Here is a 24,346-nt window from a genome sequence, read left to right as displayed (position 1 = left end):
TCCTTTATCAAGTCTGCTTTTACGTATTTACTCCGTAAAGCAATGACGTCATTATATTCGACGCCATTTACAGGAGAGGTAAACATGGGTTGCGTGTATTCATTTATTTAAATACATGTCTGTCACTGTCCGAGCAATCACAGATATTGTAACAAGTTAATGTTTGAACAAGTATTAGGCGTTACGTGTTATGGAATAAATATATCAACAGGAGGACATGGTGACAGTGAAGAATAATATTTACCCAAAACGTCACTGGATGAGAATGGATAATGCACATTTTGTCGGGATTATTAAGCAAGATAATTCGGGAAGAGAGATATGGCATTAAGTTTTATGTGTAACATATCTTGCCTGATATCCTCCGACAAGTAGATCTATTTAATGGTGAAACTTCAGGACATATTTAGCCAATACGTGTTAGTTGCTCCTTGTCAACGTGTGAGTGAAAATGTAAGGTTTCATCGACATTATTTTAGCCATATAGCAACAGCAATAAATGCAAGAAGTGGTTCTTCTCTTGAGAAAGGTTACAAGTAACAGTAGTTTTTAGCAGCTACTATTTCTTCTGTCAGATCAAGATAACCACCAATAAATCATTATAACATATTCCTCGGGCAAAATAGTGTTTTTGTTTCATATGGTGTCCAAAGGTACTACTATGAAGATGGTGAAGTGTGGAAACATTGGTTCACATTGTGTGTTGAGTTTGTCATGTTTTTACCCACAGCCTCAAAATGTAAAATTTAAACGTGATCATCGTTGTGAAAATATAGACTACCACATGCCAATTAAGTAGTCACTTGACAGGACATTTGGACCTTACTTTGATTCAGTTCAGAGCTCTGGTGAACCTTCAGTCTCAGTTAGTTCCTTGTTTTTCCCCAAGTACTTGATATTTTAATGATCAGTGACATTGAGACAGGCAAGATATTATAACATGAAACACAACATATAATAACACAATATGTTGGATTAGACAGTGTAGTTATCATGATTATGAAGTTTGGAGTAGGTTGTCAGTTTGGACGCTGTGACACCTCACAAGACATGAACATTTCCTTTGGATTAATGGGATATATTGGTTTCAAAAACACATTCCTGTATAGATTTGTGTTAAATACATCATTTTAGGGGTTGTTTGAGTACTTTATTAGGTATAGGGAGAGAGATGGTCAGGGTTACACCAACATTATCAACCTCTGCATCATGTGAATCATGATGCATTTCTGGGAACAAGAACACCAAAGGATATGTTTTCATGGTTATGGTCCTTGGTTCTAAAGCAGTTATGCAGTAAGAAAAGGACCAGTGATTGGATTTATCATTTTCAAGGTAAGAATCAGATATTTTTCACCCTGACTCACAGTGACTGTGACACAGTGCTTTGCACATGTTGCAAAAATTCCCTTCCTCTCTTACCTATAACATACTTCAATTTGTATACGTAGTACCTGTGCAAGGGTACCTGTAGCCCTGGGTAAAACCCAGAGTTACCTGTCCTTGCTCCCATACTTTCTTTCCCATCACAGAGGGACATACATGTCTGCTTTCTTTACTAATTATTTCCTGTTGTGTTATGCGTATTGCACGATTTTTGGAAAACAGAACTTCTGGGCTACCATTTCACATGTTCGAGGTGGGTAAACAAACAGTGCTATGGTGATCATATCAGTGCTCATTCTGGAGGAAATTTAAAAACCCTCTCTCCAGCAGAGTTGCCAATATCATGATTACCCTTGGTGCAACAGAACATGCAGAATTTAGAGGAGAATCAACCGCTCTTCGTAGTCTCTTACTGGCCCTCAAAACTCTGTTTTCCAGAATTTGGTAACACAGCTATATGGGCTAATAGACACAAGAGTCGGCAGAGCTAAATCCTCCATATTCAAAAGGTTCCAAAGCATCAACAATGGCAGCATGCTTTCACTTGATGGTTGTTGGGCTTTTTCTGCATATGCTAGAGCTTGAAGTTGTGATTATTCTAATATCACTTCTGTAGAGCATTGGTATTTGAGCATCATCAAGATGATACATACCTTTACACATTAGACTTAGAGTAAGGTTGAGATAGAGTGCTTGCGGAGCATATTCTCATATGGACCTAATCTGTTTGCTGGTTAACAATATTGCAAACTGAAGACCAAACCTCCAGCTGTGGGACAAGCATTGCAAAATGCTGTGTTAAGATAAGATGTAGCATTTGTCATTGTTCACGAATTGGATTTTAATCTGCTCCTCCTGGCACAAGAAGCCTCAGGCCTGCCTATCCAGCCTTTGTCCAGATATCAAGTTATGTGTTGTTGAGAATGTAGGAAGGCAGCTTGGACTAAAAAAAAAACCCCTCTGTTCACCAAGGATATTGAATTGGACAGCTCGGATGTGGAATATTAGATGTAATAATTGTAATATTTATTTAACTGGCAATATGATCATGGTAATGCCAGTTTAACATATAACAGTTGCTAACAAAGATGAATGTTTATTGCTTAAGTGTGATTATTGTTTTCTCTTTATTTTCAGATTGCTGTCCATCTTCTTTTTTGATGGATATGGATTTGTGTCACACATTATAATGCACCAAATTTTGGAATTAACCTTGAGACTTCTACAGTGTTGATCCACTGCTAAGATAAATGACATGTTTGATTGGACTGCTTTGTTCTTGACTGATCTGTGCATCTGATGTCTGGGTTGGACTGAGACTGAACCTTATCACTACATGGTCACTGTGAAGCATGCCAACACCAAGTGGCGAAGGATCAAAGTTTGGTTTTGATTTGAAAAAAAGTAAAACAGGATTCAAAAAAAGTTTTTGAAAAGAATGTAATTAGGTTATTTCTTCAGGATCAAAGACAGGATGGCACAAACTGGAGATGATTGCTATTTCTACTACTACTCTGCATGTACAAAGGTGATAATAAGCATGATGAGTTGACATGCTATTTGCTCTTTTATTGCTGATAATACTTCCTTCCTATTAATCATGATTATGCAAAATGTGAAAACTGACAGAAAGAAATTATGATAATATGATAATATTTGTAATTGAAAGTCATCAGGACTGGCCTATGTCAGTACAACTTGTACTGCTGTGAGAATGAATAATCGATATATTTCGTAGGATTGAGGTTTAGATCAGCATAATTGTCTGTTAAGGCAAACCTATTCATCAGTGCCATAGGTTAGGAAACAGTGAATGCAGATATCACATACAACAGCTTTTTCAGATATAATTGAAGTGATCTGTTTCCTATCCCTGTGTCTGTGGGAAGTTATGACTGTGTTTACAATGGTTATGATCTGTTGTTAGGGAGCTAGTTGCCCATTCCGGCATGTAGAAGCTGCTTTGGGATGTGAGGTGATGTGCACCCACTGGCAGGTGGGGAGCTGTACACGTCCAGGATGCAAGTTCAGACATATGGAAATCAAGGTGTGACTAAATACTGTCTTCTTATTGTTTTAATCTTCTTAATATGCTAACATCAGGGGCACAGATTTGCACTAAATTAAAAGTATTTTGGGAATGAAGGGAGTTAAACATGGCAAAGGTTAATTTTCAGGTTGTGTTCTGTCAGGCATGCATTGTACTCCCATTGGTTTGAATGAAAGAGACACTGAAGAGCTAACCAATCTAATCATGAAGTCATGTGACGTGAAGTGAAACTTTTGACAAAGGTTTAGATAAAAACTTTCCCCTGATCCTTTGGCTGTACATTGGGCAAAATGGTATATTTTATTGGGCTTTTCATTTCAGGTTGACAGAAGCAATATTCCATGCTACTGGGAGTCTCAGCCCTCAGGATGTACCAAGGCACATTGTGCTTTCAAACATTTCAAAGCTAAGGATCTGGACACAATTCATTTCAAAAGTTCTACGGGTAATTATGTCAAATGTGTTACCTCCATCTATGGTCCTGTTTAATATTTCCTAGATCAGTGACTCATAATGTGTGTGGTATTTGACATGCGTCAGCAGGGTTCAGTTTAGTGCTTTGTTACTTGCACTGGTGCAACCCAATATTACAAAGAGCAACCTAGTTATGAGTCTAATGTGCACAAGATGGATTTGTTTTTAGAAATAAATCAACAATAAATCTGGCATAATAAGCATAAATATGTCAGCTCATGTTTCTACTAAACTTTGACTAGCAATAGCACGCAAACATTGCTGTTCATAGACATGTCTTGCCCAGCTCTTGTAGACAGGGATCAGCCATGTCTTTGTTTCTATGGTTTAATGGGTACTTCATCATGGAAATGTCTTTATATGCAACAAAATCTCTGCTGCTTTAACACAATATGTTGCATCTGGAATTTGGAGGGTGCAGCTAGATTTTTACCTGAAGTTGGCAAGTAGTTTAACAGTTCTTAAATCAAGCCCAGGTCAGTGACCTTCACAATTTCTTATTCATTCCCTTATTTTGTTAGTGTATTATCATTAATTTTTCCTTATCCTGACTCATGCTTATGTGCTTATCTCTTCCCTCTATGCGGATATAGTGGAGCACTTGAAATCCCTTGAAATTCCCATCTTTTGAAGTGAACATACACTCACCTACAGGAAGCCTCCCCTTTTCCCACCACTTTAGTCACATTACCAGTGAGGTTTCTCACCCCCTCCTCCATTGCCTGACGGGGTAGTTGGAGTCGACTGGAGTCCCTATACCGCACTTGAAATCCCTTGAATTTCCCATCTTTTGAAGTGAACATACACTCACCTACAGGAAGCCTCCCCTTTTCCCACCACTTTAGTCACATTACCAGTGAGGTTTCTCACCCCCTCCTCCATTGCCTGACGGGGTAGTTGGAGTCGACTGGAGTCCCTATACCGCACTTGAAATCCCTTGAATTTCCCATCTTTTGAAGTGAACATACACTCATCTACAAGAATCCTTCCCTTTTCCCACCACTTCAGTCACATTACCAGTGAGGTTTCTCACCCTCTCCTCCATTGCCTGACGGGGTAGTTGGAGTCCCTCTACAGCACTTGAAATTCCCATCTTTTGAAGTGAACATACACTCACCTACAGGAAGCCTCCCCTTTTCCCACCACTTTAGTCACATTACCAGTGAGGTTTGTCACTCCCTCCTCTGTTGCCTGACGGGATGGTTGGAGTCGACTTGAGTCCCAGTACAGCACTTGAAATTCCCATCTTTTGAAGTGAACATACACTCACCTACAGGAAGCCTCCCCTTTTCCCACCACTTTAGTCACATTACCAGTGAGGTTTGTCACTCCCTCCTCCATCACCTGACGGGGCAGTTGGAGTCGACTTGAGTCCCTATACCGCACTTGAAATCCCTTGAAATTCCCATCTTTTGAAGTGAACATACACTCACCTACAGGAATCCTTCCCTTTTCCCACCACTTCAGTCACATTACCAGTGAGGTTTGTCACTCCCTCCTCCGTTGCCTGACGGGATGGTTGGAGTTGACTTGAGTCCCAGTACAGCGTTTAATATCCTTTTATATTTCTTTCCTTTACACAAAATTATACAGACTTTGTCTGTACTAATTATCATTATGATAGGAAATTGTGGATAAATGTTGTTGAATTCATCTTTTGAGATTACGTTTTACACTGGTAAAATCGTGCTCTTGGTGTAAGTTATGTCTGTCTGCGTCTGTTTCGTATTATTATGTCCTTGCACATTTTTTGTTCTTCCAGTGTTCACTGTGAACTTGGAAAGAAGTTTGTTTGTATTTGTTTACTATGGAAATATGTGCGAAAAAGTTTTACGTGGGCTCTCTCAGTCTCAAGTCTTGTCTGTCAAATTGATTCTTATTGTTTCTTGTAACCATGTGCCAACTACTGCTGATATTAAAGTGAATCGTCAGATGTACCCCAGGGATGCCATCAGGATAACATAGAGACAGGGTCATAGTCCCAGAAGAGGTCATCATCAGAATCTATGTCATCTCAACCAAAGAAGTTGACGTCCTCCAAGACTACTCTTCAACTACTAGATACTACTAGATCATCGCTGAAACAACAGACCAGCTCTCCTATGAAGTCCTTCAGCAATGATATCACCCCTTCAGATAACTGAGACATCTGTGATGAATCTTGACTCCTACTACCTGAGGTACAGAGCATCAGGGAATGAGCGCAACATGCTGTGATGCAGCATCTTCTACACCTTCATCTACTGCATCTACAACGATGCTCAACCTTCAGAGAGTCTACTTTCAACGTTGACATTGACAGCGTCTACACTCAACACATCGGACACTTCTGCAAATCTACAGCCACTGCAGCATTTGGACATATCAGTTATCAACAACTATTACAGTCCCCCTGCATGATGATTCTACAGCTGCAACTGGTCCGTCGGAGGAAGAAGATGCATACTGTGTGAACACTCCTGTTCACAAAGATCTTCACCATCAGCTGTATCATCTCAACGCATTGAAGCATTCACAGGATGACAACCACTTAAGGGATGTACCCAGACATGAAGATCACTGTGATAAACGTTGTTCAACAAACCCTTTTGGACCAATTGCAAATGCATTTGCAGAAGAATAGAGATGATTCAGCGGAGAGTCGCTGGCTTACATCAGGGGGAAAAAGAAGTTTTCTTTTCAGACTCAGAGATTACATCTTGGATTGCGATTGGGCTAGACCTCACTTCACCCTCGAAGGACCCATGAAGGTCCTGGGTAGAATAGGCCTCAGCAACTCATGCTTGCCAGAAAAGGCAACTATGCTTGTCGTAAGAGGTGATCAGAGGGTCAGGCTTGCTGACTTGGTTGACACGTCATTGGTTCCCAATTACGCAGATCGATGCTTATGCTGTTCATCACTGGATTGTCTGGCCCAGACATGATTATTTACAGACTGCTGGAATATTGCTGAGTGCAGCGTAAAACTCAACTCACTCTCACACTCAAAGGAGTCTATGATGCCCTCACCTACAAGATGATCCACGATGACTTGACATCTTGACCTTCCTTCTGATTATGCTGATATCTGTGGTACCAGACAACTTGTCTACAATTTCCCATACTGCAACGAAGTATCAGCATCAACACATCCCTTCCTTCTACACTCAAAGATTTTACTCTACAACCGACTTGACGACTGCACTCGAGCACCTTCATCATTTCAACAAGAAGAGTTCCCCATATGCTTTGTGATGATTCTACGGCTTGAGATATGGGTCGTCATCACTGTTAAATCTTCATCCTTCACAGAAGCATCCATGAACGCATTTAGGGAATGCGAATTAGTAGCATATCAACATTCGTCATTTCATGCTGATACAACTAACTTTTCAACTCCTTGACATCATCAATGACTTAAATCTCTATATAAATGCATGCCACATCTCAGATATGTGCAGCATCATGGCAGACAATGTCACATCCTCTACAGTCATCTCCAACAGAGTGGATACATCAGGAGGCGTTTCAACTCGTCAGTCAAAGATTCCAACAGTCACCTTAGCTCTACATAGATCTGCTTGCTCCTTATGCAACGATAAATGGATGTGATTTGAGACATACACCAAGCAGAAGGGCTTCACTGCAACAAAAGCCACACATCCTCAAGGAGCGGGTTACTTATGTCACCAATGGCATACTAGAAGACTTAAAGGTTCTACACTATCGAGCTACAGTGGCACTCAGCTCTGTCATCACCAGGAGATCTGGGCTCAAGCTGATGAAAATGTTGGTTTTACTCGCCCTACTACGCTAGTTGGAAGACCAACAACGAAGATTTAATGTACCAGCTTGGGACTTGAATGCTGTACTTCAACATCTCACCAGTGACACTTACGAGCCTCTAGATCAGACATCCTTCGAACTGTTGACACAGACAATGCTGTTTCAACTAGCCACGGCAGCATGAATGTCAGAAATACATGCTGTGGACGTCAGTCATACACGATTCTACACCGATCATCATGAGATTTTGCACCAAGGACTGTAGTGGGATTTTGTTGGTGTGGGATTACTGAGGGCCTACAAAGCAGCAGGACTTGAACTTCTGTGAACCTCCAATCCATGTGAAGAAAGAGCCTTGGCGTTGGCACAGGCTCTACACGGAAATAGCTTGCTTACTATGATAATGGAAGGCTGCATTTGGAGATCATCCACAGTGTTTGCCAACCACTACCTGCCAGACATCACCACTGAGGGCGTCACAGGCTTTCACCAGTTTGGACCATTTATGGCACAACAACTAACGGTTCCACTAGGGTGCTGACTTTCACTCACCCCTTTTTATCAAGAGTGTTGTTGACCCTGTACTTGTAAAAGGGTTACTTGTACATGAAGAAGTGTCGCAACTCTGGTGAAGGCATCATGAAGACAAAGTTGCTATAGATATCTAGTTGGAGAAATAAACTAGTATGTCTAAATTTCCTCTCTTTATCATGTGACTTGTTGAGACTAAGATGCTCTATGGAGTAAAGTGGTTGAGAGCCCATGCGCATGTCTTCATGCGCATGAAGATACTTGTACATGTGAAGGTCCGCAACTTGTCTTGATAGAAATCTTGACATACAGTATCATTAGACACTTGCAGGATGCTAGCTGATATTCATATCATCACATTACAATCAGCGATCGCTGTGTTTCACGGATGAATATTGGAAGAACAGGACCGAATTACCGCTGTTACAGTTCCTGATGGGGGGAAGTACTGGACGTACTGAAGTTATATGGCAGCCAACAGAATCCGTCGTGATCTGACCCACTGACTGCCGGATTCTGTAAGCAAATAAGAATGAGTCCGGACTGGCCAAAATATGTATTTTTCTGAATAAAACTGATATTTTATACTTATCCTTACTCATGACGTCATGACGTCCCTACTGCCCCCCACAGACATGTTGGATTCTCTGCAATTCTCATGTAAGGCTCATGGAATTATGGAGAATGTGTCAAACATGTGATTAAAGTGGAGGGAAATGGGGAGGATTCCTGTGGGTGAGTGTGATTATGCGTCTGCTTCAATTAGAAGGGAACTTCAAGGGATTTCAAGTGTTCCACTATCTTCACATAGAGGGAGGAGATAAGCAAATAAACATGAGTTAGGAGAAGTGTAAAATATCAATTTTATTTAAAAAATTACATGTATGTTTACTGAAAACCTAAATGAATTAGGAGTGAAACATTTTGAAAAGACATTTCATTGGTTATTAGCAATTATTATCATGATGAGGATATTTGTTTCTCATGCTTGAACAAAAGCAACTATGATTTGCATTATAAGCGTGTAAGACTGTCTGTCTGGATTACAGATGTACTTGCACCAGGGGAGAACAAGACAGTGTTGTTGCAGACTACTCTCCTTGACACTGATGTACGGAACACTGCATCTCAGCAGAACAGAGCTAGTCCAAAGATTGAACCAGTGGTTGTTAACCCATTTGAAGATGGTATGTATTTATTGGTATCTTGACCTTATTTAATCCTTTCCACAGGTATTTCTTGGACAGGATGATGGTACATTGTTGATTGGTACACACTGGCAGTGTTATGATTGGTTTGAAGACCAAAGGATTTTTGTTCTTTGTTTGATTAAGGGCTGTCAATATTTCAGATTCTGATGTGGAGAGTACGTCTGGATCTCCTCAAAAGGCTCTACAGTTGAAGAAAAATGTTGTTAGAGAATCAGCCCCGTTACCAAGCCAGGCCTCTGTGAAGGTAAAATGCAAACCAGCAGCTGCACCTGCACTGATGACAAAATCGACAGTGTTGAAGAGGAAGATAAAGTTGATAGGTAAGGATGTAAGAAATGTCAGTTGGAGTGATGTTACAAAGAGAATAATTTCACACTGACACAGTGAAATAAATTTGAATTGTTATGCAATGGTCACACTGACTGTGTTCATCAATATCACAATAAGATTCTTTGTTAAGCTAAATTTGAGTGATTGCATTCTTTGATTCCACAGAAAATGATGTGGCACCTGCTGATACTGTTGGACAAAATGATACAAGGCATTCAGTCTCCGACACCGGTAAATGGTTTTGATGAATTATTGGCAGTATGTTTGATTCCACGATGCAGTATGTAGTAAAATCTACATACCCATACCCAGTCTCACGTATTGTACTCTATCTCATATGCTTGAATGGAAACAAACTGAAATGTATTCGGCCTGTCTGAACAGCTTGCCCGACCACACCCCTACCGATCACATGTGGACAGCTTGGGTAGATCGGTTCAAGAACCACAATGGAGCATTACAGCACAGTCATTGCTGAGTGGCTACATCATAGACTTAAAGATGAGTCTTATGCTACAATGTAGAGGCAATCGACACATACTCAACGACCTCTACACTCATGAGCAACAATGTCAATTCATTATGTATACCGTATTCCAGTAGATTTGATGCATTCCTTTCCTGGATACCGCACCAGTCTCGCTAAACAGATTAGGACTCTGTGCTCCAAGACAGATGACTCCAAAGGAGGATCACATGTCTAATCAGAGGACAAGCTGCATGCCTCCCAAGAGGTATCCAATTTGTTCAGACCTGATGGGGGATGTAGGAATGTGTGTGGGCAAGCTGTTCACACATCTTCACATTATCAGAAATAGCATATCAAGATATTTGTGTATTATGTGTTTTGAGATACTTGAGACCCATTCTGTGTTTTCTTGATTACTCACGTGAACAGGTGAACTTTGTATAAACTAATAAAAGACAGCTCCAATGTAAAGCCATATATAACTAGGAGCCCACACAGTTCAAGCTTGGATCAGCCAAAAGCTCTAATGTGTTGGGTGTTGTTGCAGATCTGTTGAAGGAGTCAGCTGTTTCCAGACGGAATGTCATCATTGAAGGGGATTCAGATTCCGGTAGTAGTTCACAGATGTTGTTACAATGCTTGTCTTTCATCTACATTATTATGCTGCTTATTCACCCTGTGACAATGCAGTGATTAGTCTGTAATTAACTTTTCTTCTGAAACTGAAAATAATTATGTAAAGAGTCCTTTCAGAATTATTGTTATGATTCTGATTGATTATTCTGAACTATGGCCAACCTTACAAGGGTTGGCTATATAAATTGTTTTATTGGAAATATTGTTGTTTTTAAGAATCAGTATAATATATTATGAAAGCTATTGTTCTTTTGTCTCGATCGTGGTCATTAATAGTATCTTATTTAAACTATCATGGTGAAATTAAGCTATGATTTACACTCACATCGCACGGTCAATATGGTCACATGAACAGCCATGCTTGTCAGTCTTTCCTTCATCGCCCGATGACGAAGGCAGGAGCACTTTGGTTCCCCATATGTTGACAATTTTTTTGGTCCTGTAAACTAAAATGTGTCGTATTTGGTTTTGGGATTGTAATTATTATCGTCATGATATGAAAGTATTGTTGAAATTTATACATTTTCATGTGTTTTGGAGATGTTTTCTTCAACTTAGACTTGGTCTCAGTAGTGTCACATCTACGACAAACCTCCACAACTACTTCCTCGGGTATAGATCATCAGCACTCATGATTAGTGTTCAGCATCCTCTAGACCTTCATATCAGCTTCATCAACAACAATGGTGCAACCTTCAGAGAGTCTACATTCTATGTAGATATCTACAGTGTCTACACTCAACACGTCCAATGCTTCTGCAATTCAGCCACCACTGCATGCGGGCCTCTTCAACATGATGAACCTGATGGACCACCATTTTGAAGAGAAACGGAAACGCCAGTCAGCAGCTACAACTACCACCGCCCTAATTGATGGTTCATCAGCTGCATTAGGTTCATCAGATGACGAGGAGGCGTCATGTGCACACTCCCATTCACTGAAATCATCGCTGTCAGCATTACCATTGCATCGCAGTATGGATGAAGCGCTTTCCATCAGCTCGCCAAGAGCTCATGTGTCCTGCTACAGCCACAAGCGTTCACTTTCGACATCACCATTCATTGGACACGCCATCGTCATGATCATCATCATCATGGATTACGAATGGACTGGACCTCGTCTCTTCGTCAAAGGACTCCAACAAAGTTCATATGTATAAGATGAGTAACAAGGACATCGACACATTAAAACTTCCTCCCTGAACCTTTGTCAACGGCCTTTCAGACAGCGATTAAGTACCAGCAACAACACATTCCAGCCTTTAGCACTCGTCGATTCCATCTACATCACATGGAGCCCTTTATGAAAGCGTCCGGTATAGATGAGACCTACAAACTCATCAGTGAGACTCGCAACAGATCCTACAAAGTGGAGGATAAGTGACTGGCTCAACTGGATACAACCATTTGGCATACCTTCTTCGGACTCACCCATTCAGGGCTGTCAACGAGGCTCTCATCTCCAAGTTCAGCAACCTGCAGAAGAAAGGATGGTCCTCTCAGCACTCACCACTGAGAAGAAGGATCAACAATTCATCTTGGAGCATCTAGCCTCTGCGCCTGCAGGATTGAATCTACAACACTGGCAAGGATTTTTTTCAGCATCATCTTGGGGCAACAGCTTTACTAAACCCTCATATCGGGCTCCCTGGTCAGCATCTATGGTATTTGATGGTAGAATTGACAACATCGCTAAATCTGTCACCCAAGACTCCAGGGGAGTAATGATGATAAAGTCAATCAACACTGTCCTTAGGCAGACTTCTGAGCGTTACTCCAACATTCAGATTTCTCTGGGGTCCAGAGAGAGAGAGACAAGTACAATACTCGCAGCTGCATGAGCTGTTTTCATCACTCAACCGGAGGAAGCAGGTGTTCCCATGGTACACGATGTCCGTTCCCTTACAACCTTCACAAGTGGGTGGACATCTAGAACGCTACTGGAAGAATTGGGGACTTCTCAATGACGATTACATCATGATCATCCTGCGAGATGGGCACAAGATCCCACTACATTTAACACCACTCACAAGGGACCAAGCACTCTTAGTGTACACCATACCATCTCTACTAGGGAAAGGTGCATTTGAAGAACTACACCTAGATTGACTAACACCAAGAAACTACTCCCCCCACCCCCCACCCATCCAAGGAAAAGTATCAACTTATATACAACAAGAAGGTGTTCAACATGGATTATCTACTGACACTAAAACGGTTCAGAATGATCCATCTACCACAAATGTAGCCTCCTCATCCATCCAGCGGATTTTCTAGCCAGTATCGATCTGCATCAATCTGCAAGAAGCCTGCCTGCACATTCCAATTCATCCAGCTTTCCAACATCGACTTCACGCCTGGATCCTATCAAGCCCTGCTTAAAACATCGAGGGTATTCTACTAGAGTGGTGAAGGCAGTCACCCTAGCTCTGGGTAGATTCACCTGCACATTATACGACAATAAATGGATACGGTTTGAAATATACGCCAGAAAGAAAGGCCTCGCTGCAGTGGAGGCCTCACATCCTCAAGTAACAGACTACTTATGTCGTCTATGACATACCTATTACAAAGTAACAGCCTTAGGGTTGACACTCAATCTACATGAAAACTGCTCGCTAACAGCTATAATGGAGGGCTGCATTTGGAAATCAAATACTGTATTTGCCAACCACTGTCTATGGGACATCGCCATGGAGGACTGGCATTCACCAATTTAGCCACTTCTTGTGGCACAACAACTAACGGTTCCACAAAGGCGCTGAGTTTCACTCGCCCCTTTATCACGTGACTTGTTGAGACCAAGATGCCCTGTGGAGTATAATGTGCATGTCTTGAACAGGGTAACATGAGTGATTATGAACCACTATTCGTAATGAAGATACTTGTACATGAAGAAGGGTTGCATACAGTTGCATTTGACACTAGCAGGATGCTAATTGATCAATATATCATCACAATCCAGTCAGTGAATGCTTCAAGAGATTACAAGTTCGACCGGATGTGATCCCCGACATTCACAGATGAATACTGGAAGATTAGGACCAAACTACCGCCATTATAGTTCCTGAAGTGGGAAAGTACAGGATGTATTTCTACAGAATCCATCATGGATTGACCCACCACCGTTTCTGTCAGTTTCTGTAGGCATAATAAGCATCAGTCAGAATAAGGGAAAATATGTAATTTTCTTAATAAAATTTATATTTATGTCAATTCTGACTCTTGGCATCAAGCATTCCAAATTGCTCGTCTTAGGCATAATGAATTCACGGTAATTCTCATCTCGGGCTTACGAGATTTCGGAGAGAGTGGCAAGCATGACTGGTCATGTGACCATATTGGCGGGAAAGGGAGGTTTCCTGTGGGTGAGTGTGATTGTATGTCCTCTTCAATGAGACGGGAAATTCAAGTGTTCCACTATCTTCTCATAGAGGGAAGAGATAAGCATAATAAGAATGAATGAGTTTTATTCAGAAAATTACATACGAAGAAGTATAATACTGAATAAGTGCCGCATGGATTTTACACTCTAGCCTGCCACCATGAAAATTATGTAGTGTATAATAGAGACTACTGCATTGTAAAGCACTGGTAGATTGTAGGGTTTTTGCATGTAGATGCAATAGAAATGAAATCTATCAGAAATAGAATAAGGAAAATTGGAGAACCCATGGACAGTCTTGGAAGTATTTCACCATTGTTTTTGGTAAAGGTGACAGTAGCAAAGAAGATTAAGCAGGTCATGTGTGCAAAAATGTCAGTTTTACAAGCGTGTGAGTAAGCCATTGATTGCTTTGGTTGCAAAGCCAAGTCATTGCTACCTTTGGCTGTCATTGGAAGAATAAGGAACTACATCCATTAAAATGAGACTGATTTGTTAAAGACTAACTATATCGGGACACTGACTTGTGCACTTTAACCATGTTATAAGTATCTTCATAGACTATGATTCTGAACTATATCTTTGATTCTATTTCTTAAAATCAATGGCCCTTATTCTTTTACTCACTATAGGTCAGTTCATGATGACTGCATATTTTTAGGGTAGAATACCCATTTCTGTTTGTCTTTTTCAGGGACGACTTTTCTTGATGTGCTGAAGAAGAGCAGGAGTTCCTCAAATCTGACAGTGAAGAGGTCCCCCGAGAAAAAGGCAGGTATGTATGTGAGACATTCATTTGCACTTTCTATTTTGATGTCAGCATTTATGCCATAGAAGCATATTTGTCATTTTTTTAGTATCATCCCCGTGTTGAAAGGATAAATAGTGCCAAGGGTTTTATGCAAACAGGTTGTTTAATAACATTAGTGATACTGAAGCCCCCAAGGTTACCTGAAACATGTTATAATTTTTTACGTACCCTACCATAGGTCTTATGCATATTACTCCAACTCTGCTTACAAGAGATCAGTCTGTCTGATTCACCATTCTCTAGAATGGCTACCTTATGTATCGGCGAATGTACAGGATCAAAAATGATGTGATCTCCCCTATCCAAAAATTCACTTATACTTCAGGTGTCATGCGAGTAAAACGTTTCTTGTTTCACTAAGTTGCTGCGTACTTATAATTTCTCACTATTAAAGCTGTTGTATCTGCTAGGTATGTTATTTTTTTATAATCTTTTCTGTATTATGTGTGGGTGACCTTCACCTACCCGGCTAGCTCTCAGTTTGGTGAGGGGTGTATTTCCCACGTCGTTAGTGTCCCTCTGCTTGGCTTATGTAGTGTTTTGTAGTCTCTTCTGTCTCTTTCACCATTATGATCTTGCTTGCTCGTGTGTTCTGTCATATTATATCCTAATTTGTGCTTGTTTAAACACTCTTCTTAATACAATGGGGGCAGTCATTCTGGCTGTTTACTTTCTATTGTCCCACCTGCTTGGACGTGCCCATTTCTTCTGCAAGGGTGTTTTTCATTTATCTGAAGTGTTATTTTTATTGGTGTTTACATATTATTTATGTTTCAGTTTTTTCATGTTTTACAATTTTGTGTGCATGACCCAAGAATTCTGTTGTATCTACAAGAGGAGAAATCTGCGAAGAACCACCTTCCCTGGTGTCCAGACTGTGCCACAGTATCTTGTATACTTGCTGAGCATTGCCATTCTTGTTGCTAAGATGAAACATTTTACTCAGCGCAAGAGGAAAATGTCTTCTCAGGCTTTTTCATTGGGTTCCCGCTTGTCTCTGCCATGGACACTGGACAACCACTCCTCTCCATTGACAGCGCAGCCATCTAATCAAGGCTCTACTCCTACGCCATGTATGTTGACGCCTGAACCTTAGCACTAGTCTGACACCTTCGCTGATTTATCATATCCGAAGGTGCAGAAGTTGCCTTGGACGCTCCTCTTGGTTACTCAACCTAGCGCAGTTCCAAAGCGGCATGAAGCTTCTTCTGTGTCATTGGATGATTCGGAATAGCGTTACTTTTCCCTGGATTATAACGAGGAGATGAGACATATGATAGAGGTAGCCTCAGGGCTGTGGTCTGACAATAAGCTATGTTGGCAATCAACAACTTGCAGTCATTCTAGCAGTACAACACTGGATGCTCTGCTGAGAAACACCAGACTCAGATAATTCCAAGGTGGTGTGTTTGATTCACAACCAAGGAACAACCACATCCAAGCAGCTGTTGGAGCAGATGTTTCTGTTGGCCAGTTGACAGTTAGCCTAGATGACAACAGCATCACAAGAAGAGCTTGGCTCATTCCCGGGTGCAGGGAAGTTCTAGCAGAAACTCTATGAAGACCAGGCAAACCATCGCTGACGGATTGGATGCTGCATCCAGAAGCCTTCCACCTGCTTTGTCACAATCACAGCCATCCTCTGATCGACCAATTTGCAACAAAATTCAAAAAACAGCTCCTAATTGAGATCTGGAGGCATGGGCAGTCGATGCCATGTCCTTGTCATGTTAGGGTCTGGACACATACACCTTTCCACTTCCAGTTCTGCTGCTAGCAGAGATAGCAAAAGTCAAACAGACGGAGAGAATTTGTCTACTTTTAGTCACACCTTGGTGGCCAACCAGGACTCAATTTCCGGACCTGTATCACCTCACCAAAAGAAACCTGCTCCGGCATCCACTCAGTCACCAACTGCTCCCCAATCCGTCATGGTTTTATCTGCACGGTTGGACCAAACGTTTTTCCACGAGTGTGGCTATAGTAATTGCTTGCGCTCTATGTCTTTTGAGATGTTTTGTGCGCAGAAGTCCATGGACCCACTGAAAACTTCTCCTTGGGTCATCGCAGAGTTCCTCCTTTTCCTTCGGATGTCTTGGGGATTTACCATTTGCAACATATCACTGTTGACGTTGTGGTAATTCAATTTTGAACTGTATTGGCATCTACTTTTCATTGTTCATGTGCAGTTTCTTTTATGGATTGCTTATATATTCCCTTTTAAGTTTTACTCAGTATTGAACTTTAAATGCAAACAGAGACATTTTTGGCATTTTTCCACTTTATGGCCCATTTTTGGAAATAAGGATTCTGCTGCATGTGACCAGCAACCAGTGGTCATGTTTCATGTAAGTCCCAGTCAGAAGAAAGGCATGTACCGGTACACCCCAGTCTTAAAAACGTTCAAGTGAAAATCTGCATTAAAGTATTGATAACAGCTTCTTTGTTTACATGGAATTACAAAAATTTCAATCAGGGTTGGCATCTGTGTATTGCAGTGAAGCTGAGTGTGAAGAATCGATTGGGTGGATCTGACAGGGAGCCCCAACAGGCAGAGCCAGTGAAAGTTAGCATCAAGGACAGACTTGGTGTACAGGAACCTGCTAAAGATGATTCACCTCCAAGATCAAATGTCCGAAGTCGACTTGGGTTGACAGCTCCAGCTTCAAACCTTGGAGCAAAGTCCTTGACTGATTTACGTACACAGAAACTACAGATACTCCAACAGTTAGCTGAAGGTAAAATATGCAGAGACTTTGTTGTCCAGATATAGTTAAGGATATACAAGTGTGTATTGTGAAGTTTGCACATTTTATATCACAATAATTGTGTTATCAGTTTATTGTTAGAATCCATGCAATAATCTTCTCCAAATTTGAACCTCTCATCCTTTTAAAATTTCATGTGATATTTTTCCTGTTAATAAAAGTTTCTGCAGAGCCTGAAGAAGAAGAAGATGGTAAATGTGACATCAAGGTCAAGTCACTAGAGGAAATAAAGGCAGAAAAGGCCTGTAAGGCTTTGAACATAAGAGGTAGGACCTTGGCTTGGAATCAACCCAGTATCGCAAATGCAAAACTTTATTCAGTGCTCCTATTTGATTATTGTTTTGTACAATGAGTAAGTTAATAGTCCTCAAAGTTAGCATTGTTACAACATAAGGTAACTGATGAAATGTCTTGTAACTCTTTTGCTGATACAAACCTTAATCATTGTGCAAGCTTTAGGGAAGCAGAACATGCAAATCATGGAATGATTCCAGAATAATATTTGTCATATGATGGTTTAATTCAGGATGCTAATAAGAATTTTTAGAGTAAATGTTCCTTACATTTGAAGTGGATTGCCATGATGTGCTTACAATCCATTCATACAACTTCCCAGGGCCTGCTTCTGGCGAGAGAGGTTTGAAGAAGACTTTTAAATCAGTGCCTCCACCAGCTAAACCAGCACCAAAGAGAAAGTTAATCGTATACTCTGGTGAGTTGCACCATTCCCTTGTTATTATTTTAAATGACTCCCAGTTTTGTGTGGAGGTATAGTTAGCACAGCTTTTTAAATATCCTTGATCTGTCAACACCTTACTTACTGATTGCTAATGCAAACAGATCGATGCTCATCACTGGATTGTCTGGTCCAGACTCGATTATTTACAGACCATGGCCATGTAGCTGTAATATTGCTGAGTGCGGCATAAAACTAAACTCACTCACTTCCTGTTCGCATGTATAAATGTTAAAGAAAAGAAATGACCTACCTTTGGCCCAGTCTATTTGTTAAGTCTCTCTGTAGAAGACAAATGATGGAAAATAGTTATTGTCTGTAATTTGTTACTGTCATATTACATTTATGTTAGATAGACATGTCAGCTATTTATTATCCTGATACAACATCCTTTAAATTTCTCTGAATTGCCCTAGAAGTTGCTGAAACATTAAGATGGGGCAAAGACAGGGTCAACTTTAGATTAACTCTGTCCAGATCAGTATGCTAAGTTGATAAATATTTGCATCCCTAAGAAACATCCTTTCCTCCTCCAAATGAGGATTTTTCACCATTGTCAACATGGCCTTGATCATATCGTGAGACATGGCCAGTCCAAGGAGAAGATCATTGGGCAGTTTTTCAAAAAGACAGTTCTTCAATTATTAAAAAGAAGAATATGTTTCGTTAAATGCCAAATTGAAACAAGTATGGGTAGAAATGATGATTAACGGTCTGAAAGATATAATCCAAGCCTAATTTTGTTTTTAAAAAAAGATGACATGGATTTTGATTGGATGAAATGGATCTGTGTTTTCTTTCCATTTCATCCTGTCATCCTGTTGGTTGAAAATGGAGAGAGTGACAGTCATTGCCTGGCGTGCAATGGGAGTGGCCAGGTGTGCACTGTTAGATGTTTTCACTGTCCTTGTGGAACATAACATGAATGCTACAAATGCATCTAGGGTTAAGGGAGAGAAGCAAAACTACAAGTCAGATTAAGGAATAATTGCAAACTTATCCCTGTAGCTGGAAATGCTACATATTTGGTAACCGTGGTAATGTTTTGTGGATTGACTGAGCTACAGTTATCCTTCTCAAACGTGCCTGTAGCATTTCAGAAGAAAGAAACAGGTACTGTAACTCAAAATAAGTTCAAATCATCAAACTATAGACATAATTATACTTGTTAATAACAAACTATTATTTTTTCTATATGGTGAAACAACACTTAAATGCATTATGCAAAACATGTAGTCAAAGCATTATGGTATGCAGCCACCATTGAAGAAAGGTTTATCGAAATGGTATACAATGAGAACAAAGTTTTAGTCTGATGTTAAAGGATAACAATTTGACTTTTGCAAAAATTTACCTGGTAAGGAGCACCCTTTGGTGGAGAGATATTCTGTGTTATGGGATGAGGTGATGGAAGGAATTTGCAAGAGGTGGTGTCAGGATAATGTATACTAACAATCATTGTTTCTTATGTATATGAACCTTTCTGTAAGATCCATATTTTGCTACAGATGAATTGTTTGATGAGCATGAAAAGGAAACCCCTGTGGTAGTAGAACCAGTGGCAGAGTTGAAGGTGAAAACATTAGCTGACATTAAGGCAGAGAAGGCAAAGAAACAACCGTCAATCAAGAAGGAACGTCAGATATACAGGCCACCTGCCATGAAAAACACTGGTAAGAAAGATGTTTTAAGATACAACTACCTTGAATTGGTTATCTGGAGTTCTGGAGCCAAATACTATATCCCTGGCACTCATTATCAGCGAGATATCTCAAGAACCATTCACTAGACTTTCTTCATATTCAGCACCAAGCTTTATCAAGGGAAGGTGCAGGGCCCAGTCGATTTTGGTGACCTTCACATAATTGTCATGGTGACACTTTGAAGATTGGAGCATATTATGCTGCATGTTATGCTTGTGAACGACATGCCTCTAGAACCATTAACTTGATTTTCTTTCAAGTACATTTCACATTGTTCGAGTAGGAATATGAAACTGACAAGACCATGGACAAGAATGCAATCAGTGTAATTTATTTCTGCTCTGTGTTTATGATTTGAAATGGGATAATAAACTGCATAGTGTCTTTGCACATTAAGTATGTAATGTCATTGATTGTCATTATAATGTGGTATGTATTTGTGCCTGATAAGCCTACCTACTTAAGAAGAGTTTCCTTTTTTTTGCAGTTAAGTCTCTGCCAGTAAAACAACGTTTGTCTGATGTTCCAAAGCCCATAGGTAAAGAACAACCAATTTCAGAGGTATGTACAAACTAATAAAGTGGCATATTCTGAAAGCATGGCAAAAGTTAAGTTAGGTAGGAAACTCATGCATATTACCTTCTTTGTTCTTTTTTTTTTTGATATTAGTAGAATATGTCTTACACATTTGTTATGAACTTCTGTATTAATGGATATATGAGTTTAGTGTGTTCGTGCTTGCCTGCTTGCTTACACGTCTTTCTATATCTGATGGGATATGATTATAGGGAAAACCAACTGGTGATGTAAAGGTGAAGACCTTCTCAGAAATAATGGCAGAAAAACGACGCAGGCAAAAGGAGCTGCAAGAAAAGTTTGAAAAAGAATACAAACCTGAAAGTTCAAAGCCCAAAGTGTCTATTACCCCTGTTGTGTTCGACATAGACAAAAAAGGTAATGTTTCCTTTCAATATTATTGTCCCTTTGCCTGTGCAATATTCACCCGTGCCAAGTATGATTCACTTGATGTAGAACTGGAGACATTTTGTTTGTAGAGACATTTGCCTTTGAAATGAACATTGGATGGAAATAACACTGCTGGGATCAACATTTAGTGATCTTGTGATTTTTGTGTGTGAAATGCGAGGGTACAATTTCAGTATTTTTCACTAACTGCACCAGGAGCGGTCAAATGAACTGACTGCGCCATGTTACCAACAACATTATCTCATGGCAAGCTACAGAGTCTCCAGCAAACTTCACATTGCTCTGAAAGAATCATTGATTGATGGTTGCTTTTTAACCAGCATTTCATTTGTAACTTTATATTGTCAGGCATTACAATTGACTTATTACATAGTGACCTTAAACCATTCATGAAATGTCAAAAGATTGTGTACATATTGTGTGGTCTAATAACTGATTTATGAGCATTAAAACTTTTAAATTTTTTTTGCTCCCAATAATTGATTCTGCAGATACACACTAAAAGAGACAAATTGGATATTAAACTTATTTAAACTTAACAAAAACAACCATCTGCACTGGTTTTGTGTTGATACCAATCACTGAATGCAAAATCATAGTTTTAATTGTCAGTGTTTTCATTTCAGATAAAGCACAAGTAGAAAATACAGTTTGTGTGAACCCAAATGCTAAACAAACTAGTAAACAAACTTTTTCTGTGATACCAATGAAAAACAGTACCGCAAGATCAAAAGAGAATGTGTCTGTGAAAAACGTTAATGATACTGGCAGTGAGCAGAGGAGTGCTGGCACTGGACGACTGTTTGAGGGCCATGTGTTGAGTTATAATGTGTGTGACAAAGTGAAGGACAGTGAGAAGAGTATATCCAGTCAGCAGAACAAAACTGAAGAGTCAGCTCCAGATGTTTCCCCTCCAAAGAGAAGAACATCCAGCCAGGGGTCTGAATTGTAGGTGTTCTTCATTCTACAGCTTTCTTTCATTCACACTCCTGACAATAGTCAAATTGTTACATATGCATATTAGCTCCCTGCTCTCAGAAACTGAAAACACAATTTGAACTGTGTACTGTTAGAATTAATTTGAATTAACTGTAAAAACCAAAATATCGGCCTTTGTCCTATCAATATCAACAAAGAGTTCAGATGGCACAAAATGAAAATACATGCATCTGCAGAGTTTGAATGTACCCATCCTGCATCCAGGTTATATTACACCAAGGCATGATTATGAAGTGTTGTTCTGCATGAAGTAGCTGGGTTTCATGTGATCCTTGCATTTTGGTTATGACAGTGTGTATACTACTACTTGATTATTTGCAGGCCTACGAAAAAGAAATCAAGGCAGTCTCTCAACCTCACTGAAGATGATGATGACTTTTTCTTTGGTGAAGACTTGGATGAATTTGATGATGGAGGGAAGTTGGATGAGGGAGACATACTACAAGACATTGATGATCTGTTGGCATAGTTTGCTTGTCTTTGTGAATGATGACAATCTTCCTTTGAGATGGTATGAAAAAAGCAGTGAAAGCCAGTCAAAAACACAAAAAGTGTAGTTTGTGACAGCAAAAACAATACCTGATTACATGTTGTTTACGAAGGATTTTTAGTAGTTACAGGGTCCAAAGTGGAGCTCATTTTACTGTTAATATGTTTGCAGATGGTTTTAATGGGATTTGTTCCATACGATTTTTACACCCAAGGTGTGGTTTTATTTTGCCCCACTACATCAGTCGTCAGGTTCATTGTTACCACAGACATAATATGAATAAGTTTAAAGTTTCTGCCAGTGAAAGTTTTGTTCGATTGTGTTTCATAGGGATGGTCATTAGAAGTTTACAGTGTTACAGAATATTTCCCAGGTCAAGGCTGTATTGCAGTGTGTGTCATAATATATTATACAATTCTAAATTTTGAATATTCAGAAGCAATTTGAACACCAGTGTATTCTTACATGTTCTTTTGCATAATGATATACATGTCTGATTGCAACAGTGCGAAGTATAAAAGTGTATCTTTCTAAATCTAAGGGACTGTATTCCAGCTCCCCATAGGGCTTTGATGAGTGTACTTAAGAGTTGTACAGCCAGTGGTAAAAAGCAAAAAGTGGAATATGCACCAATTGAAAGTTTGTCTTGTTGGGTATTTTCTAAAAAGTAACTATACATGTTAACTGAATTTGTGACAAACGAGAAACAAATGTAACTTGGTTGAGTGGACAGTGTAACATGTGATGAAGCTTCACAAGTGACTGGCTTGTGGCAGAGGCACAAGGCAGGCGGCAAGGAACTCCTGTGTAGGAGAGTGTCCCAGATGCCATTGGTGGTAGTATATGAATAAGGGGAATTCACATGATGAAGGAAGCCAAAACTATTATTTTCAGAATACTGAGGGACAAGTGTCTGTACTTTGACATTTTATTTCTGTGTCTTAAAAAGAATCCAGATCTCATTGAGTACATGTATATGTAGATATGTAATTTGCTCTGCGTGTACTCAGACCCAGTTTATTGCCAAAGTCTTATGTGCAGTATTAATGCATAGGAGGAACTGTTTCACACACTAAGTTACTGTTAAGTTTCAGTTATTTTTGTGAAGAAAAGAATGTCCTCATCCCATCTCATCTTTTGTTGGCACCATTTCATGCATAAGAAAGATTTGTGGCTTCTTTGTTAACTGTACATTATTTCTCAGTGCAATGTTTTTGGTATATTTTGTTAAATGCAGTATTACTCCTGTAAGTGCTATTTTGTCATATATTTGTATTTGTGGACCAATATATTTTGAGGAAGAGTTTGGATTTAAAAATGAATGCCTAGAATGGTATTCAAAGTATGAAAGATTTTATGATTGAAAAGACATGTACATACTGAAATAAAATATTTGAACGAGGTCAGTGTTTGTTCCTTCATCTGGGACTCGTGTCACAAAACTCTCATAAGCGTAAGCTCTGGAAAGTTTTAAACAGTATACTGTAACACAGGAACTGTGGATGCTACGAGAATAGTTACTGTTAATTACTGTCCAGGAAGCCATTCTAGTTTAACTAATGAGAATCTGATTGCAATGGTCATGTTTGCATTTATCATGAAAACTTCAAAACAG

The 24,346-nt window shown here is 39.8% G+C and overlaps 1 protein-coding gene across 2 annotated transcripts; it reads left to right on the top strand.

The window, feature by feature from the left end:
• Nucleotides 1–50: 50 nt before the first annotated feature.
• LOC137261120 (zinc finger CCCH domain-containing protein 11A-like) lies at nucleotides 51–24,137 on the top strand. Of its 2 annotated transcripts, none has more exons than XM_067798813.1 (17): nucleotides 51–78; nucleotides 2,848–2,914; nucleotides 3,314–3,433; nucleotides 3,758–3,881; nucleotides 9,256–9,393; nucleotides 9,558–9,737; nucleotides 9,913–9,978; nucleotides 10,764–10,826; nucleotides 14,932–15,012; nucleotides 17,547–17,786; nucleotides 17,978–18,082; nucleotides 18,433–18,528; nucleotides 20,061–20,225; nucleotides 20,743–20,816; nucleotides 21,044–21,209; nucleotides 21,869–22,190; nucleotides 22,563–24,137. In XM_067798813.1, the coding sequence occupies exons 2-17, from the start codon at nucleotides 2,861–2,863 to the stop codon at nucleotides 22,708–22,710; spliced, it is 2,142 nt and encodes a 713-aa protein (XP_067654914.1). In that variant the 5' UTR covers nucleotides 51–78; nucleotides 2,848–2,860; the 3' UTR covers nucleotides 22,711–24,137. The 2 variants fall into 2 exon arrangements, with proteins under 2 accessions (XP_067654914.1, XP_067654913.1); XM_067798812.1 differs by having other exon boundaries at nucleotides 51–1,335; nucleotides 2,524–2,914; nucleotides 22,563–24,133.
• Nucleotides 24,138–24,346: the final 209 nt, after the last annotated feature.

The sequence above is a fragment of the Haliotis asinina genome, chromosome 14 (assembly GCF_037392515.1).
Source record: "Haliotis asinina isolate JCU_RB_2024 chromosome 14, JCU_Hal_asi_v2, whole genome shotgun sequence".
NCBI lineage: Eukaryota > Metazoa > Mollusca > Gastropoda > Lepetellida > Haliotidae > Haliotis > Haliotis asinina.
The sequence above is the reverse complement of the archived record's forward strand: the minus strand, read 5'-3'. Positions and strand labels throughout refer to the sequence as shown.